This window comes from Cynocephalus volans, chromosome 8 (genome assembly GCF_027409185.1).
Source record: "Cynocephalus volans isolate mCynVol1 chromosome 8, mCynVol1.pri, whole genome shotgun sequence".
In the NCBI taxonomy this organism is placed as follows: domain Eukaryota; kingdom Metazoa; phylum Chordata; class Mammalia; order Dermoptera; family Cynocephalidae; genus Cynocephalus; species Cynocephalus volans.
Window position 1 is genome coordinate 130337062 of NC_084467.1, and position 19501 is coordinate 130356562.

A 19501-nucleotide genomic window follows, 5' to 3' on the forward strand; every position below is an offset into this window, starting at 1 on the left:
GGGGGTTGGACAGTATGGATCTTAATTTAAGATATAGTAAAACTTTTGAAGACATTTGTGGTTTGACTCAGTCCAAGTTATGTAGGGGAAGGAATTTTAACTCTTTATACCCATTTCATTTATTTCTGTGAATAGCTTCACAGAAATGTATACATATATTTTGGCAGCTGGCCAGCACAGGAATCAGAACCAGCGACCTTGGGGTTGGTTATAAGGCTGCAATGCACTCTAACCAATTGCACTAACCAGCCAGCTCCATTGTAAAATATTTGATTTGTGGCTGGCCTGTGACTTACTCGGGAGAGTGTGGTGCTGATAATACCAGGGCCACGAGTTTGGATCCCATATAGGGATGGCCGGTTAGCTTACTGGGTGAGCATGGTGCTGACAACACCAAGTCAAAGGTTAAAATCCCCCTACTGGTCATCTTTTAAAATAAATAAATAAATAAATAATAAAATATTTGATTTGATTTTTTTAAATCTTTTTAGAGACTATTTTCACTAACTTCATAGTTATTCACTATAGTTCCTCGCTTATAAGACACACAGTTGATTTAATAACTTTTTAGAAATGTGAATACTCCCTGATGTCTGCATCCAGCCTAGCAACGAGCAAGCTGTGGCCAGAAGCCCCCTGGGCTCCCCTGCTGGAATAAGGGGGGTGCCATAGGCCTCGACCATGCCCTACCTCCTTCCTCCTTCATCCTCCTCCCACCCTATCCCCTTCCCCCTTCTCCACTTCCCTTCCCGCCCAACTGCTCTACAACATCTTAGGATGTAAAAATAATAGTAATAAATAAATAAATTTAGCAAAAAATAAAATAAAAAGAAATGTAAATACTACATTAACGGTACGCTAAGCTTTTCTTACTAGCTCACAGTATAGCACATAATTATCCATGTAATTAATACTCAGTTTTCTTTAGTATCATAATCAGAGTTTGATTCTAAGCTTTCCTCTCATTCAGAGACTGAAGAATCCTCTGAACTATGTTTGGCTGTCAGCAATTATCCACAATATCACAGTAACACACTACTTTATATAATGCATGACTGTGGTTTTTTTTGGCGGGGGGAGAAGGTTGTGTGTGTTTTTTCTTTTTTTAACTTTTTAGAACCATTGTAAATTGAGTATATAATTTTGAGACATAGGCAAATTGAGTATATAATTTTGAGACATAGGCAAATTGAGTATATAATTTTGAGACATAGCAAAATCCTATTTGGTTAAATGTTAAATCCTATTTGGTTTTAAATGAATTATATATCATTTGGAGTAAAATCTCTTCCCTTGAAAGTTAACCAAAAACTCTCAAATCCTGAGCAATTGTCATTTTCTGACATAAGAATCTGTCACATTGGACTCTCTTGGCTTTGAAAAGTTTTAAGAAATGTGGCTAAAATTCCCATGTAGGGGCAGTAACAATTGATTACAACTTCTCTGCCTGGTAGCTGGCAAGTTTTTTTGACATCAGCTCTAGATTATTTCCAATTTTTATTAGATATTAAACTATGAAAAGTATGCATTTTAGAATCAAGGAAATATAATACTAAATATAAAGTTAATTTTTTGGACCCTGACCTACTTTCCTTCAAGGTTTTTTCATGCAACATGAGCTATATTTTACAGATTTTGTTTTGAAACTTACAAAATTTCAAAATATCACCCAGTGAAAATGAGAAACAAACATTAGCTGTTTTAGAAAAATAACAATATCAAGAATTTGATTAACCCCAATGTAGGAATTAAATAGGTCTGTTTTTTGCAGAGAAAATCATTTACAAATGTATTTCATAAATTTTTATTAATGTTGTCATAAACGTGGCCCAAAACAGTCTGACTACTTCTAGGATGAAAAAGACTTGAGATTAATACCATTCATCCTTCAAGAGACTTTAAGGAAGTTTATGAGTTCTAGAATTTTTAGAAAGGGAGTTCTTTGAGGGTGTAGCTCTCTCTTTTGGTAATTGCAGGTTTCCCTGTCTCTTGACTTTTGAACACTTTAGGGCAGAAGTGAGCTTCTATTAATATTGCCCTCTTCTCTCCTTCCCCTCTTATTCCTGTAGGTGTACCAACATTCGACAAGGAGAGACTGGAATGGATGTAACAAGCCGCTGCACCCTTGGAGACCCCAATAAACTGCCAGAAGGGGTTCCCCAACCTGCCCGCATGCCCTACATCTCAGACAAGCACCCTCGACAAACCTTGGAAGTGATTAACCTTCTGAGAAAGCACCGGGAGCTATGCGATGTGGTGTTAGTTGTGGGCGCTAAGAAGATATATGCCCATAGAGTCATTTTGTCAGCCTGTAGTCCCTATTTCCGAGCTATGTTTACAGGAGAATTGGCAGAGAGCCGTCAGACAGAAGTAGTGATCCGAGACATCGATGAGAGGGCTATGGAGCTACTGATTGACTTTGCATATACCTCCCAGATAACTGTAGAAGAGGGCAACGTTCAGACCCTTTTGCCAGCTGCTTGCCTCCTCCAGCTGGCAGAAATACAGGAAGCCTGCTGTGAGTTCTTAAAGAGACAATTAGATCCTTCTAACTGCCTGGGCATTCGGGCTTTTGCTGACACACATTCATGTCGTGAATTGCTAAGGATAGCAGACAAGTTCACTCAACATAACTTTCAAGAGGTGAGTTGTACTTTCTGGTTTGAATGTATTTATAACCTATTTGTCAGGAGAGCAGTATGAGTTCACATTCTGCTACCACACACCTTTCTGGGTATTTACTGCTGATTCTAACTCATAATATCAAAGAAATAAGTTGTTAAGAAATTCTAAGCCTGGTTTTTATTTCAGAGGCTAATTTTGTGTTCTACCAGCAAAGTTAAGGTTTAGGGATTGATTCTCCCTAGCCATATATTTATAAAAGGCTAATTTATAAGCCAAAGTACAGTTCATTAATTCATGAAAGGATCTGTGTGATAGAATACCTGGTATCAGTCATTTGCATAAGGCATTTCCGTCCTGATTATATGGACTGTTCAGCAGAATAAATTATAATTAGAAGTTATTTGGTGAACTAATAAGTAGAAAAAAATGAACTTAGGTGTTATCCAAAAAATTTTCATTAAACCTATTATTTTTCAATTATTTACTCATTTAACAAATATTTGTGGGTTTTTTGTGTTTTTTTTTTAAATTTTATTTTATCGATATACAATGTGGTTGATTATTGTGGCCCATTACCGAAACCTCCCTCCCTCCTCTCTCTCCCCTCTCCCACCCAACAATGTCCTTTCTGTTTACTTGTCATATCAACTTCAAGGAATTGTAGTTGTTATGTCTTCTTCCCCACCCCACCCCCGGGTTTTTTTGGGTGTGTGTGTGTGTGTGTGTGTCTGTGTGTGTGTGTGAATTTATTTATTTATTTTTAGCTCCCACCAATAAGTGAGAAAATGTAGTATTTCTCTTTCTGTGCCTGACTTGTTTCACTTAATATAATTCTCTCAAGGTCCATCCATGTTGTTGCAAATGGCAGTATTTCATTCTTTTTTATAGCTGAGTAGTATTCCATTGTGTAGATATACCACATTTTCCGTATCCACTCATCCAATGATGGACATTTGGGCTGGTTCCAACTCTTGGCGATTGTAAAGAGTACTGCGATGAACATTGGGGAACAGGTATATATACCTTAGACTTGATGATTTCCATTCCTCTGGGTATATTCCCAGCAGTGGGATAGCTGGGTCGTATGGTAGATCTATCTGCAATTGTTTGAGGAACCTCCATACCATTTTCCATAGAGGCTGCACCATTTTGCAGTCCCACCAACAATGTATGAGAGTTCCTTTTACTCCGCAACCTCTCCAGCATTTATCGTTCAGAGTCTTTTGGATTTTAGCCATCCTAACTGGGGTGAGATGGTATCTCAGTGTGGTTTTGATTTGCATTTCCCGGATGCTGAATGATGTTGAGCATTTTTTCATATGTCTGTTGGCCATTTGGATATCTTCCTTAGAGAAATGCCTACTTAGCTCTTTTGCCCATTTTTTCATTGGGTTGCTTGTTTTTTTCTTGTCAAGTTGTTTGAGTTCCTTATATATTCTGGATATTAATCCTTTGTCAGATGTATATTTTGCAAATATTTTCTCCCACTCTGTTGGTTGTCTTTTAACTCTGTTAATTGTTTCTTTTGCTGTGCAGAAGCACTTTAGTTTGATATAATCCGATTTGTTTATTTTTGCTTTGGTTGCCCGTGCTTTGGGGGTTGTATTCATGAAGTCTGTGCCCAGTCCTATTTCCTGAAGTGTTTCTCCTATGTTTTCTTTAAGAAGTTTTATTATTTCAGGGTGTATATTTAATTCTTTAATCCATTTTGAGTTGACTTTAGTGTATGGTGAAAAGTATGGGTCTAGTTTCATTCTCCTGCATATGGATATCCAGTTATCCCAGCACCATTTGCTGAAGAGGCAGTCCCTTCCCCAGTGAATAGGCTTGGTGCCTTTGTCAAAGATCAGATAGCTGTAGGTGTGTGGGTTGATTTCTGGATTCTCTATTCTATTCCATTGATCAGTGAATCTGTTTTTATGCCAGTACCATACTGTTTTGGTTATTATAGCTTTGTAGTATAGTTTAAAATGAGGTAGTATTTTGCCTCCAGGTTTACTTTCTTTGCTCAGCATTGCTTTGGCTATCCGTGGTCTTTTGTTATTCCATATAAATGTCTGGATACTTCTTTCCATTTCTGAGAAAAATGTCATTGGAATTTTGATGGGGATTGCATTGAATTTGTATATCACTTTGGGTAGTATGGACATTTTCACTATGTTGATTCTTCCAATCCAAGAACCCAAGATTCTGCTATCTTCTTGTATCCTCTCTAATTTCTCTCAGCAGTGGTTTGTAGTTCTCATTATAGAGATTTTTCACATCCTTGGTTAACTCTATTCCTAAGTTTTTTTTTTTTTTGGTGGCTATTGTGAATGGGCCAGCTTTCTTGATTTCTCTTTCTGCATGTTCACTATTGGAGAAAAGAAATGCTACTGATTTTTGTGTGTTGATTTTGTATCCTGCTACTGTGCTGAAATCTTTTATCAACTCCAAGAGTTTTTTTGTAGAGGCTTTAGGCTGTTCAATATATGGGATCATGTCATCTGCAAACAGGGACAGTTTGACTTCATCTTTTCCAATCTGGATGACCTTTATTTCCTTCTCTTCTCTGATTGCTCTGGCTAGTACTTCTAAAACTATGTTGAATAGGAGTGGTGAGAGTGGGCATCCTTGTCTAGTTCCAGTTCTTAAAGGAAAAGCTTTCAGCTTTTCCCCATTCAGGATGATATTGGCAGTCGGTTTATCATATATGGCTTTAATTATGTTGAGATAGTTTCCGTCTATACCTAACTTATAGAGGGTCTTTGTCATGAATGAGTGTTGAATTTTATCAAATGCTTTTTCAGCATCTATAGAGATGATCATATGGTCCTTGTGTTTGACTTTATTAATATGGTGTATCACATTTATTGATTTGCATATGTTGAACCAACCTTGCATCCCTGGAATGAATCCCACTTGATCGTGGTGAATAATTTTATGTATGTGTTGCTGTATTGTGTTTGCTAGTATTTTATGGAGGATTTTTGCATCTATATTCATCAAGGATATCGGCCTGTAGTTTTCTTTTTTGGTTATATCTTTACCTGGTTTTGGTATCAGGATGATGTTGGCTTCATAGAATGCGTTTGGGAGGTTTGCGTCTGTTTCAATCTTTTGGAATAGTTTGTAAAGAATTGGTGTCAATTCCTCTTTGAATGTTTGGTAAAATTCTGCTGTGAATCCATCCGGTCCTGGGCTTTTCTTTGTTGGGAGCCTTCTGATAACAGCTTCAATCTCCTTTATTGTTATTGGTCTGTTCAGATTTTCTACGTCTTCATGGCTTAGTTTTGGGAGCTTGTGTGTGTCCAGAAATTTATCCATTTCCTCCAGATTTATCCATTTCCTCCAGATTTTCAAATTTTCAAATTTCCTCCAGTGGCGTATAGTTGTTTATAGTAGTCTCGAATGATTCCTTGTATTTCAGATGAATCAGTTGTAATATCACCTTTTTCATTTCTAATTTGTGTTATTTGAATCTTCTCTCTTATTTTTTTTTTTTTTTTGTTAGCCATGCTAATGGTTTTTCAATTTTATTTATCTTTTCAAAAAACCAACTTTTTGATTCATTGATCTTTTGTATTGTTTTTTGGGTTTCAATTTCATTAAGTTCTGCTCTGATCTTACTGATTCCTTTCCATCTGCTAACTTTTGGTTTGGATTGTTCTTGTTTTTCTAGTTCTTTAAGGTGAAGTGTTAGGTTGTTCACTTGCCATCTTTCCATTCTTCTGAGGTGAGCATTTAATGCAATAAATTTCCCCCTTAATACTGCTTTTGCAGTATCCCACAGGTTTTGGTATGATGTATCATTATTTTCATTAGTTTCAATAAATTTTTTGATTTCCTGCTGATTTCTTCTTGGACCTATATGTCATTAAGTAGAATGCTGTTTAATTTCCATGTGTTTGTATAGTTTCCAGGATTTCGTTTGTTATTGATTTCTAATATTAATCCATTGTGGTCTGAGAAGATACATGGGATAATTCCAATTTTTTTGAATTTATTGAGACTTGATTTGTGACCTAATGTGTGATCTATCCTGGAGAATGAACCATGTGCTGATGAGAAGAATGAATATTCTGAGGTTGTTGGGTGGAATGTTCTGTAGATATCTGCCAAGTCCAATTGGTCTAGAGTCTTGTTTAGATCTTGTGTTTCTCTACTGATTCTTTGCCTAGATGATCTGTCTAATATTGACAGTGGGGTGTTCAGGTCCCCTGCTATTATGGTATTAGTGTCTATTTCCTTCTTTAGGTCTAATAGAGTTTATTTTATAAATCTGGCTGCTCCAACATTGGGTGCGTACATATTTATGATTGTTATGTCTTCTGATGGATCAGTCCTTTTATCATTAAGTAGTGTCCCTCATTGTCTCTTTTTATGGTTTTTAGTTTAAAGTCTGTTTTGTCAGATATAAGAATAGCTACTCCAGATCATTTTTCTTTTCTGTTTGCATGGTAAATCTTTTTCCATCCTTTCAGTCTTAGTCTATGTGAGTCTTTATGGGTGAGGTGGGTCTCTTGAAGGCAGCATATAGTTGGGTCCTCCTTTTTAATCCAGTCAGCCAGTCTATGTCTTTTGATTGGGGAATTTAAGCCTTTTACATTAAGAGTTGTTATTGAAAAGTGTTGATTTAGTCCTAGCATTTTATTGATTGTTGTTGGGTTGTCTTAGGTGTCTTTTGTTCCTTGCCTTCTGATTTACTGATTGTTTTCTGTGTTTGTTGGTTCCTTAGGTTGTAGATAGCCTTTTTGTTTGTTTGTTTCCTCTTCATGAATGCCATTTTTATTATACTAGTGGGTTTTGATTTTTCTTGGGTTTTTATGGCAGTGGTAGTTATTTTTCAGGACCCAAACCCAGTACTCCCTTGAGAATTTCTTGTAAGGGTGGTCGTGTGGTGGTGAACTCCTGCAGTTTTTATTTGTCTGAGAAATATTCTATTTGCCCTTCATTTCAGAAGGATAGCCTTGCAGTTTAGAGTATTCTTGGTTGGCAATCTCTGTCTTTTAGTATTTTGAATATATCATCCCATTCCTTTCTGGCTTTTAGGGTTTGTGATGAAAAGTCTGATGTTAATCTGATTGGGGCTCCCTTGTAGGTGATTTGACACTTCTCCCTTGCAGCTTTTAAGATTCTCTCTTTGTCTTTGAGTTTTGCCAATTTGACTATAACATGTCTTGGAGAAGACCTTTTGGGTTGAATACATTTGGAGATCGTTGAGCTTCCTGGATCTGAAGATCTGTGATTTTTCCTATACCTGGGAAGTTTTCTGCCACTATTTTGTTGAATATGTTTTCAGTGCAATCTCCTTTTTACTCCCCTTCTGGAATACCCATGACTCAGATATTTGAGTGCTTAAGGTTGTCTGATATCTCTCTCAGATTTTCTTCAATGCCTTTGACTCTTTTTTCCTTTTTTTGTGTCTGCTTGTGTTATTTCAAACAGCCCATCTTCAAGTTCAGAGGTTTTCTCTTCAACTTCCACAAGCCTGCTGGTTCAACTCTCCATTTTGTTTTTTATTTCGCTGAATAACCTCTTCAGTTTGGCAAGTTCTGCTACATTTTTTTTCAGGGCAATAATTTCCTTGTACATTTTCTCTTTCAGGTCCTGTATACTTTTCCTCGTTTCATCATGATGTCTAGCTGAGTTTTCTTGTATCTTATTCAGTTTCCTTAGAATTATCACTCGAAATTCCTTGTCAGTCATTTCAAGGGCTTCTTGTTCTATAGGATCTAGAGCTTGAGATTTATTATTCTTTGGTGGTGTACTTTCTTGATTTTTCGTATTTCTGGTATCTTTTCTTTGATGTTTATTCATTGTGGCAGGGGGTTTCACAGTCCACAGGTTTGACACTATTGACTGACTAAGATGTTGCTGTGGTTGCCAATTTGGTGTGGCTACCTCAGTGACTGCTCAGTTGGCCACTAGTGCCTTGCATGTGTGGTGGCCTCGGGTCTTGAGCTTCTCCAGGGAGCCACCTCTCTGTTCAGCTTGGACTCTGCCCAGCTGCTGGATCACAGGGTAGTACTGCAGGATGTGTGGTCTCTGCTGAGCTTCCACCTCCCATACTGGACTTCTCCCTGTTCCGTGCGCTCTGGCCCGGGCTGCTGGTATGTGCTGAGGCACTGCAGAGTGTTTGGTCTCTGCAGAGCTTCCCCTTCCCCTGCAGGATGTCTCCCTGCTCTGTGCGTGCTAGGCCGGGCTTGGGATGGAGCCAGGTGGCGGCGGTGAAGCCTACCTGCTGCTGGATCGTGTGGCGGTGGCCCCCCCACTGAGTGTGTGGACTCTACGGAGCTTCTATTTCCCTTGCTGGACGTCTCTGTGCTCTGTACGCATTGGGCTGGGCTTCTGGATCACGTGGCAGCAGTGTGTTCCCCTGGAGTTCCCGCCTCCCCTGCCAGACATCTCCCTGCTCCGAGTGCACTAGGCCGGGTTGGGAATGGAGCCAGGTCCCTGCGGTGAAGCCTACCTGGTGGATCATGCAGTGGCGGCCCCACATGGTGTGTGGTTTCTGCGGAGCCTCTGCCTCCCCTGCCGGACGTCTCCCCACTCTGTGCGCACTGGGCTGGGCTGGGAATGGATCCAGGTGGCAGCGGTAAAGCCTATCTGCCGGATAGTGTGACAGCGGCCCCACAGGGCCTGTGGTCTCTGCGGAGCTTCTGCCTACCCCACTGGACATCTCCCCATTCCATATGCACTTGATGTTATGTTTTTATATTTTAAATCGGTTGATTTGTGGGAGAGAGTGACGCCAGGGACTGTCTATTCCGCCATCTTGACCAGAAGTCTATCTCCTCATTTAACAAATATTTGTAAAGCTACTATGTTTTAGACACTATGCTTAGGAATGTAGGCTACCATAGTGAATAAGAAACCTAGAGTATCTGTACTCATGGAGTTTATAATCTAGCAGGGAAGATAGCCATTGAATGCATAATTATATAAATAATTATAGTTAGTGGGTGCTACAAAGAAGCAGTCATGGATGATTTAAGAGTGTATTACAGAGTGATTCAACTTTGGTTCTGGAACAGCTCATGCAAAATCCTGAAACTTTAATAAGTAACTGTTTTGAAGTATTAATAAAAAACCCAACGAGATCCAGAGAGCAAGGGGGAGGATGTTACATAATGTTTTCACAGAAAGAAGGGGGCCAGATCACACTGAAGTTGATAAACCATGTTAAGAATTTTACATTTAATCTTAAGAGCAATAGGAAACCATTAAAAGATTTTAAGCAAAAGAAAGACATGGTCCATTTTAGATTTTAATATCACCCTCTGACCACCACCAGGATAACTTCCAATGGATTAAAGATTTAAACATACAAAATGAAACCATGAAAATATTAGAAAATGACATGGAGCAATTCTTTTATCTGATCTGTTTTGGTTTTTTTTATATTCTAAGATACTGTTGCAGAGCAGTTGGGGTGGAGGGAGAGAGGAGGTAGGAAGGGGATAGGGTGGGAGGACAAGGAAGTAGGGAGGGGACATGATCAAGGCCCATGGCACCCCCTTCATTCTGGCAGTGGAGCCCAGCAGGCTGCTGGCGGTGGCTTGATCATGGCTGGGCTGGATGTGGATGTCAGGGGGACATGGCTGAGGCTCTTGGCAACCCCCACCCCAGCTCTGGAGCCCAGGGTGCTTCTGGTGATGACTTGGTGGTCCTCACTGGGCTCGATGCATCAGGGAGGTGCAGCTGAGGCCCTTGGCTCCCCACCTCCCTGTCTCAGGGCCCAGGGCACTTCCAATGGTGGCTCAGTAGTTGTCACTGGGCTGGATGCAGATGTCAGGGGGATGTTGCTGAGGCCCTCAGCCTCTCTCCACTGTGGCTTGGGAGCCCAGGGACACTTCCAGTCCTTCGAGGTTTTATAGGTGTTCTTTGGTGGTGTTAGACCTTTACTGGTTAATATCAAAATTTTGTCTCTGATCTGTGAGTGTTTTGCTTTTGCTTTCAGTTCTGTGTTGGATTATTAGCTACCCCCACCACTTAAACTCTGAACTGGAACTAATTTGTTGTCCTTGGCTTACTTCTAAAATGGGTGAACTTCCTATTGGGACCAGCACTTGAGCCCTGTGGTTGAGCTAAATTGCTGCTTTGCTGCTGATTCTCTGGGGAAGGATTTTTGTGCATCTCAGGTTTTAATTGTTGACCTTGTAAGCACTTCCAGGTCTTGTGAGGTCTGGTACACCTGGGTTGTGTGGAAACTCTGGTCTGGACCAGAGTTTATTCAGCAAACTGCACCCCCTGCAGTTCTGTACTCCTAACCAGTCTACACAGAGTGGGCCTGTGTTGATTGGAGGGCAGATCAGCTGTCCATGCTGTACCCCAATGTTCCCCTGGTAGGGCCATGTGCGGTCCCTTGCAATGATTCACTGGCCTCTGAGTGACTTCTTTTTTCAGTTATCTATGGCTTCTCACTACTGTGTGGGTCCACAGGAATCCTGTTAGTAGTCTTAGTGGCCTGAGGGCCACCGAGGCCCTCTTCTCCCCTGCAGCCTCCAAGCAACTTCATATGAAGGGCACAGCTGCAGCTTTTGCCAGCTCTTGCTCCGTGTGCTCACCATGGCCAGGGCTTGAAATTGTTGGTGTGGTCCTTTTTTTCTCTCATCACAGCTTCTCCTGCCTTCATGAACTCTGTAGATCTCTACTCTTTTTCCCCTGAGTTTAGCGGCCCCAGCTTGTCAGTCGTTGCTCTTTAATAGTTATAAATTGGTTGATTATGTGCAGCAATTCTTATACAATCTTGACGTGAGAAGGACTTTCTGATTGACTAATCCAGAAGGTATAGAAGATGAAATTGATAGATCTGACTACATACAAATGAAAATTTTGGGCATAGCAAACCAAAACAATAACAAACTGGGGGGAAATATTTGCAACTCATATCACAGACAAAAGATTAATCTCCTTAATCTATCAAGAGCTCCTATTAGTCAATAACCTAGACCAACGACCTAACAGAAAAATGGACAGTAAACAAGAAATTCAGATACCCTTAAACATATGAAAATATGCTCGTTCAAAATAGCTAAAACACAAATTAAAACTACACCAAAGTACTATTTTTGAACTGTCAGATTACAAATATCCAGAAGTTTGTATAACTTGTTGGCAAGGCCATGGGGAAATAGATACATTGCCAGTATAAGTATAAATTGGTACAACACTTTTGAAAGGACATTTGGCTATATCAAAACTGCATGCTCATTGCACACACTTTTGACTCAGCAATCCCATTTCTACTACAGACATACTGGAGAGTAGAACAGTTTAAGGAGGTTAGCATGGTTTCTGTTTTAGATGTGTTCAGTTTGAGACACCAAGTAGAGTTATTGAACAGGCAACTGTTTATATGAATCTGTTCCTAGAAGAGAGATTAGGCTGATATTAAAATTTAGGTATTGTCAACATAGCGATTAAATCATGGCCCAGAAGCCATAAAGGAAAAGATTGATAAATTTGATTGCATAAAAATATAAAACTTTTTTATAACAAAAAATAGCACCATAAGCAAGGTCAACAAGTCAATGCCAATGAGATCATCTAGGAGAGAAAGAAAAGAAAAGAGCCCTAAAATTTTTCTGGTATTGATGGATGGTTAGTGAAGGAGCAACTGGCAAAGATAACAGGGAGTAACTGGAGAAGAGAGAAGAAAACACGAAGCGTGTGGTCATGAAAAAGCAAAGGAAGGGATTGTTTTAAAAAGGAGGGAGGTTGTGTGTGCACATGTGTATATTAGAATAACCAGGAAGTTTCTGAAAAATAGTATAAAGGCCATAGGCCTTAAGAAATTTTAAAACATTACAAATGTTTTGGTCCTAGAAAAGGAACAGAGTTTAGAAGTAGATATTTCAAGTCAGTGGAAGAAAGTGGAATTGTTTCATAAATATTATTAGGAACACTGGCAATTTGGGGAAGAAAATAAACTCCTTAAACTGATGAAATTCCCAATGGGTAAATAATTTAAATCTAAAAAAGAAAATTTTTAAAGTTCTAGAAGATAGCATTAATTGGCTGGGGGTTAAGATCTAAGTAGTATACAACCTAGAAACTATGAAGAAAGAGATTGATAAATTTGGTTACATAAAAGTTGAAATATTTTTTCTTTATAATAATGAAAATGCAACATAAACTGAAAAATCAATGTCAAAGTCAGGAAACATATTTGGAGCATGTGAGAATACTTCAAAAAGTTTGTGGAAAAGGGGAATGAAAAAGTTCATGAAAAGATTCGTTTATTATCTTTTAATTCCCTTTTCCACAAACTTTTTGAAGTGCCGTGATATGCTCCAAACAGGTTTTCTGCATGTATGATTCTAAGTCACCAAATTCTTCTCCGCAGGAATTGAACCATTCCAACTAGCAATATATGAGGATCACTATATCCCCTCAGCCTTACCAACAGAATGTATTGTCAACCTTTTGAATTTTTGGTAATCTAATAGATGAGAATAGAATCTGTGTAGTTTTAATTTGCATTAAAATAAGTTGAACATTTTTCATATATTTAAGAGCCGTCCTTATAATTCTTGTGAATTGTGTTTTGTATCTTTTGTCCATTTTTCTATTAGTTTTGCTCTTTTGTTCCCCTCAATTTTTGAAAGTTCTGTATATATTAACAGTAGTCTTTTTATCTGTAATACATGTTACAAATATTTTTTTCCAGTTTGCATTTGTTTTCCAACTTTGCTTATTGTATTTTTGGTCATGCGAATGTTTTTTGGTTTTTTTCAATGTTGTCAAATGAATCAATCTTTTCTTTTATTGCATCCAATTTTGAGGCAGAGTTTGGAAAGCCTCCCCTAAACCCAGGTTACAGAGAAATTCACACTTTTTTTTCTAGCAAGTGTATGGTCTTTCTGAATTTATCTTTGTGTATGGTATGAAATATGGACCTAATTTTATCTTTTTCTAGATGGCCATCTAGTTCCAATACCATTTATTTAAAGTCTTTCTTTACCCCAATGATTTGATATAGGATTATATACTAAATTTCCATATTTATCTGGTTTTGCGCCTTCCATTCTAGGCTGTGCACCAGTATCACACTGTTTTCTGTAATAGTCTAATTATTAAGGCTTTGTAATGTATTTTAATATGTGGTAGGGATAGTAACACCTGTTCCCCATATAACTCTTTGTTTCTTTTTCAGTGTTTTCCTAGCTTTCTTGCATGCTTATTTTTCCAGATGATTTTGGGGGGGAGTAGGGGATGGGCAGCTGGCCATTATGGGGATCCAAACCTTTGACCTTGGCATTATCAGCACTGCACTCTAAGTGAGCTAACTAGCTAACCCCAGATAAACTTTAGTATGACCTTATCCAGCTCCAAGAAAAAAAAACTTATTGGCATATTTATTGAGATCATATTAACTTATAAGTTAAATTAAGAAGAACAGTCATTTTTATGATGTTGAGTTGTGCTATCCAAGAACAAGATTTCATTTCTTCAATTTTATTTTTGTTTGTATCTCTCGGGAATGTTTTATAGTTTTCTTCATTTAGGTATTATACATTTCTTTTTAAGTTTATTTTTAAGTATTTTGTTGTTGTTGTTGCTATTGTAAATAGGTTTTTCTCCTCCATTATATCATCTAACTGGTTTTCATTAATGTATAAGAAAGCTACCTTATTGAATTTTTTTATTCTTTGAATTACTTTTACCATTGATTCCTTAGAATTTTCTTGGCAAGTTGTGACTTTGAGCTTTATAAAGTGTTCTCCTTTGTCAGATTTAATTCTTTTGTTGTCTGAATTCTACTTTGTCTAATATCTGGATTTCAACCCGTTTTCTTATTGTTTCCATTTTGCCAAATGTATCTTTGTCCATCCCTTTACTTTTAGCCCTTTTGGATTATGATGTTTTAAGTATTTTTCTTGAATTAGCATAGAATTAGGTTTTGCATTATGAGCCAATTTGAAAATCTTTTTTTTAGTAAATTTAAGCCCATTTGCACTTATTGCTATGAGTGATATGTGTGTTCTCAACTCTGTTGTATTACATTTTTATCAGTAGTATCTAATTTAGTTATGTTTACTGTATTTTTTTTCTCTATGTGGTATCTTTGCTTTTTACTTTAATTTCTTTTGGTATATAGGAAAGCTTGTATTTTTGTTCCAGTGGTTACTTTTGTAAACTAGAAAAAGAAGAACAAATTAAACCCAAAGTAAGCAGAAGGAAGAAAAGAATAAAAGTTAAAGCAAAAATGATTGTCTCTTTCAAGAAAATCGATGAGCTTCAGCTATACTGTTCAAGAAATAAAGGATGGAAGACACATTATCAGTATGTGTCTTCTATGAAAGAGAAGATATCACTACAAACCCTTCATACATTAAAAAGATTATAAGAGAACATTATGAACAACCTTTTGCCAATAAATTCAACAACTGAGATAAAATGGACAAATTCTTTGAAAAGTACAAAAGTGACTCAAGAAGAAACAGAAAACCAGAATAACCCTATTTCCATGAAAAAAAAATGAATTCATACTTTAAAAACCTTCCCACAAAGAAATTCCAGTCCCAGATGGTGAATTTTCTCAAACATTTAAGGAAGAAGTAATACTAAAAGTATTACTACACAAAGTCTTTCAGAAAAAGGAGGAAAAAATCGCAAATTTATTTCATAGGGCCAAAATTACCCTGATACAGACAACCACAGACACTAGAAGAAAACTGCAGATCAGTATCTCTCATGAACTTAGATGCAAAAATTCTTAACAAAATTTTAGTAAGTTAATTTCAACAAAGTACAAAAAGGGAAATACACCATGACTAAGTGGGATTTGTACCTCACTGAAGTTGACAGTCATTATTTTACGGTCGCACTTATTTTCTCATTCAAAATAATGTAATCTAACTTCTTCACATGCCTTCTTTAACAGACTTGACTCTTAATTTCTTTCCACTGTTTTTAAATATCAACTCCACTCTTCACAAATAAAAATTTGCCATCACTGAGGATGTCCAAAATTATGTGCCAAAGGCATTGGACCCCACATTAAGAATTCTCTGCCTTAGAACCTTTGGGGGTGATGGTAATGTTCTATATCTTGATTGTCATCATGGTTGCATGAGTATATTATTTATCAAAACATTGAACTGTACATTTAAAATAAAGTTTTTATTTAAATGTTCTGCTTTGACCATAACTTGTGTTTTAGATCTAAGGTATTCACAAATATCTGAAGAATATCCTTAACAGTAGAGAAAGTTCTGAAATTTGTGGCTGGCCTGCACAACAAGGTAATAATCCTTGTTGCCATTTCATCTCCATTCTGACAGTTTCCTAGCCTCGGGTAAATATAAATTATTGGTGTGTTTGTAGTTTTTCACTGACATACACAGTATCAGAGTGGTTTGGTCCTCAGAGGTTTTCATTGGTCTAATTTTCTCCTCATTATAGTCATTCTTGCTTGCAGAATTACCGACACCCTTATTTTTTTTTTTAAACTGACTCCTTGGTATTTCTGCCTTAGACACTGCCCTTTCAGCAACTAATCTTCCTCTGAAAGCTTTTTCTGACTTTTTATATGCCTTTTATATTTCTGGAGTTTTATTCCGATCTTTTATTTTTAAGAAAAAATAGTCACTTTCCTTAAATTCCTTGAAGCACAAATGATTATTTTTACTGAATTTTAATTGCGTCCTCTGTACTTTTTTTGTTTTCTCTTTCAACTTTTCTTTTCCTCTGGTATTGTTTTAAACTTTAGCTCCATTGTAGAATAGATCTTTGCCCCATAACCCTGAAGATAAATATTGAGACAATAAATTAAATGTGATCACAGAGTTTTTTTCTTTTATTCTTACCTCACTTTAAACAGGTGATGGAGAGTGAAGAGTTCATGTTGCTTCCAGCCAATCAACTCATTGATATAATATCTAGTGATGAGCTGAACGTTCGCAGTGAAGAACAAGTGTTCAATGCAGTGATGGCCTGGGTCAAATACAGTATTCAAGAAAGACGTCCTCAGTTACCCCAGGTGATGATAGAAATGCATCTATAAGAAACTGCTTTGTACTAGATGAAATAATAGGAATTCATCTTGCAAAAATGAAATGATTATCACTCTCCCTTATATTAGACTCCCTGTATTATATGAGAAAGTCCATCTGTTTCCGAATAATCAAGGAAATAAGTTTTAGAAGCATTTTGCTTATCGTTTTGAATTTTTTGCTTCTTTGCTTACCCTCTATTTTGGATCAATTCTGTATTCATCTATGGCACGATTCAAAATCTAAATTATATAAAATAAACAAAAGAAAGCAAGGATGCTTCTTTCCCTGTAGCTTGGAAATATAACCACATGCTTTCCCTATAATTTGGAAATCCTACCACACTTTGAAGAGTAAGGGGATGAATTGGAGCAGAAGTGGTCACTGAGTGAAATGTTTAAGATCCATTTTTGCTATTATGACTATAGTCTTTAGCAATTTTAAGGATACTCTTCTGTATTGTTAATTAATTTGAGTCCAGTATAGAAGAATTTATAAAATTGCTGAAAGCTTAAAGTAGCATTCTAAAGTGATATTGGTGTGCTTTCAATTTTCTGATTATTCTACATTATTGAATTGGTGGTTAGAATAAATTTAACTTAGTTTTCGTATTTATGCCTTCCCTCCTTTTTCCTTATTTTTCATGTTCAATTAGATCCCAAAATAAGTGGGAATACAATGGGGGAGCATGCACCATGTATTCTCTTAAATATCTTGCAGATGGGAGCTCATGCCTTTACTGGTGTTTGTTATCTCATAGGTGCTGCAGCATGTTCGTTTGCCTTTGCTTAGTCCCAAGTTCCTGGTGGGCACAGTAGGCTCTGATCCCCTTATCAAAAGTGATGAAGAATGCAGGTATGAGTGGCCTTGGATGGGAAAAATCAACACCTAAGCATTCCTATTTTCTCCTAATTTCCTTTTTTGTATTGCTTCCTAAATATTGTATTCCTTAGTGCTGAAACCAGGGCAGTATTTAACAGGTTTTTCTTCTGGGCTAGGGTCAAGAGGAGAAGGAAGAAGAGAAAACTGAATTTCCAGTATTCCATTTCGTTAATTTTTTATGTGTAGTGCTTATTGGTGTAGAAATGTCAATAAAGAGGTAGATTTCTAAGATTTTAATGCAAGCTTGAATTTGAAGAAGCAATTCTCTGCTAGTATCTTTTTTTTCTTGAGATAAATTGAATGAGTAATGCTGTTGACTCTGTGTCAGTGAGCACTTTTTCATTCCATCCCATATGTTTAGTTGGGGATTAGGACCAGCTTTGCTTTCTAAGATTGAGGACAGAGTTAAAGATCTACTGCCTCCTAAAGTAGCTGTGGAAAGATTTCCACTAGAGCTAGGTGGAACAGTTTCCAAACAGTTTCTTTTGACAAAAGAAACACTAAATGCTTTTACAAAGGGGAAAAAAAAAACTATTTTACTAGGCTGTCTCTGTAATATATACAAAATCTAATAAATTACTTTCCTAGTTTGACGGATTTTAAGATTTGGGTTTAAATCTGAAACCATCTGGCATTTTTTAACCATTTTCTTCCCCAGCGTGTTCCAACTATAAAAGTAAAAGAGCAAGTCAGTATTCAGAAGTCCTTAAACTACACTGACCTTTGGGCCTCCCTTGGTGATTAAAGAAATTTGGAATTCTCCCTGACTCTAGAACAGAGGTAGGACATGTAGATTCACTTGCATTTCTTCCATAAACTGAAGCCTGTTCCTTTAACGGGAGATGCCAGAAGGTTTTAGATGTTTATCTTCTAAATTTAAAAACAGACAAATGGCAATTAATTCCTCTAGATATTTGCAGTAGCAGAAAAGAAACTGTATGAATTATGCATGCTTAAATTTAAAGAAACAATACGTAGGTGCCCCTCCCCCATTAAATATAAATCAGATTGTACTGATTCTGACGCAGAAAGCAGAGGTACGTGTGAAGTCACTTTTAAAAGAGGACCCTTCCTGAAATCCTAACCTCACCATTTACTAGTTGTGCAATCTTAGGCAAATTACATTAATCTCTTTGTGCTGCAGTTTATTCATCTATAAAGTGAGGATAGTAATAGTGCCTAGTCCATAGGGCTGTTGTGAGGATTAAATGAGTTAAGTATATGCTGGTATTAAGCATTCAAAACAAGGACTAGCACTAGCCGTGTTATTATTACTACTAATTTCGTGTTGGCTTGCTAAGTATTAGCTCCACAGTACTCTTTCTAGGAACCCTTGAATGACTTAAAAACCAGCTATTAAGAGATCGAAGTCTTTGTCTTTAAGTACGGGAAACTAGAAAAAGCTCTTGATCATTGACTTGGTTCTAGGGGGTTTTGTTTAGCAAAGCCTTATATTGGAAAGTTCATTATTGGGTCATGCCTGGGACTGGTCCAGCAGGAATAAATTATTGTCTGTGGCATAAACAACAAGAGAAATGAAAATATAGAGTAATTTAGGAAACCCTTTCAGAGTTGAGGGAGAACAGAGTAACTTTGAATTTGTACCAATTAAGCACTGAATCACTTAAAGGACTCAAGTAAAATAAGTATATATACAAATAGTTTGTATTAGGATATTGTATTTAACAAGTGTAATCATTTAGGTTCTTCTCTTAAGGTACCTTAATTAGAAAAAAATTTTGTTCATCTCAGTGGACTTATTGAGAGCAAACCATTCATTTGGTACCAGAGAACAAATTAATATTAAATAACAGTACAGTATTTCTTTTTAGCCATCTGATTTTTGATCCAGTTTTATTCCTTTAGTTAATCCAGCAAACATCCAGGGCCCTGGCTGATGTGCTATTTTGCCAGTATCCTGCAGAATCTAATAAAACTCATTAGAAAGTAGTAACTAGGCAGGCTGGTAATCGAGTTCTAATTTTTAGTTTCTCGTGTTATTGTTGGCTCTA

At 37.2% G+C, this 19501-nt stretch overlaps 1 protein-coding gene across 1 annotated transcript in view; it reads left to right on the forward strand.

The window, feature by feature from the left end:
* KLHL20 (kelch like family member 20) overlaps nucleotides 1-19501 on the forward strand; it is a 55586-nt gene that overhangs the window by 17699 nt on the left and 18386 nt on the right. The window contains exons 3-5 of the mRNA XM_063104733.1: nucleotides 2070-2643; nucleotides 16436-16594; nucleotides 17368-17462. Coding sequence (XP_062960803.1) covers nucleotides 2070-2643; nucleotides 16436-16594; nucleotides 17368-17462 — 828 coding nt within the window. The remainder of the gene's footprint in view (nucleotides 1-2069; nucleotides 2644-16435; nucleotides 16595-17367; nucleotides 17463-19501) is intronic.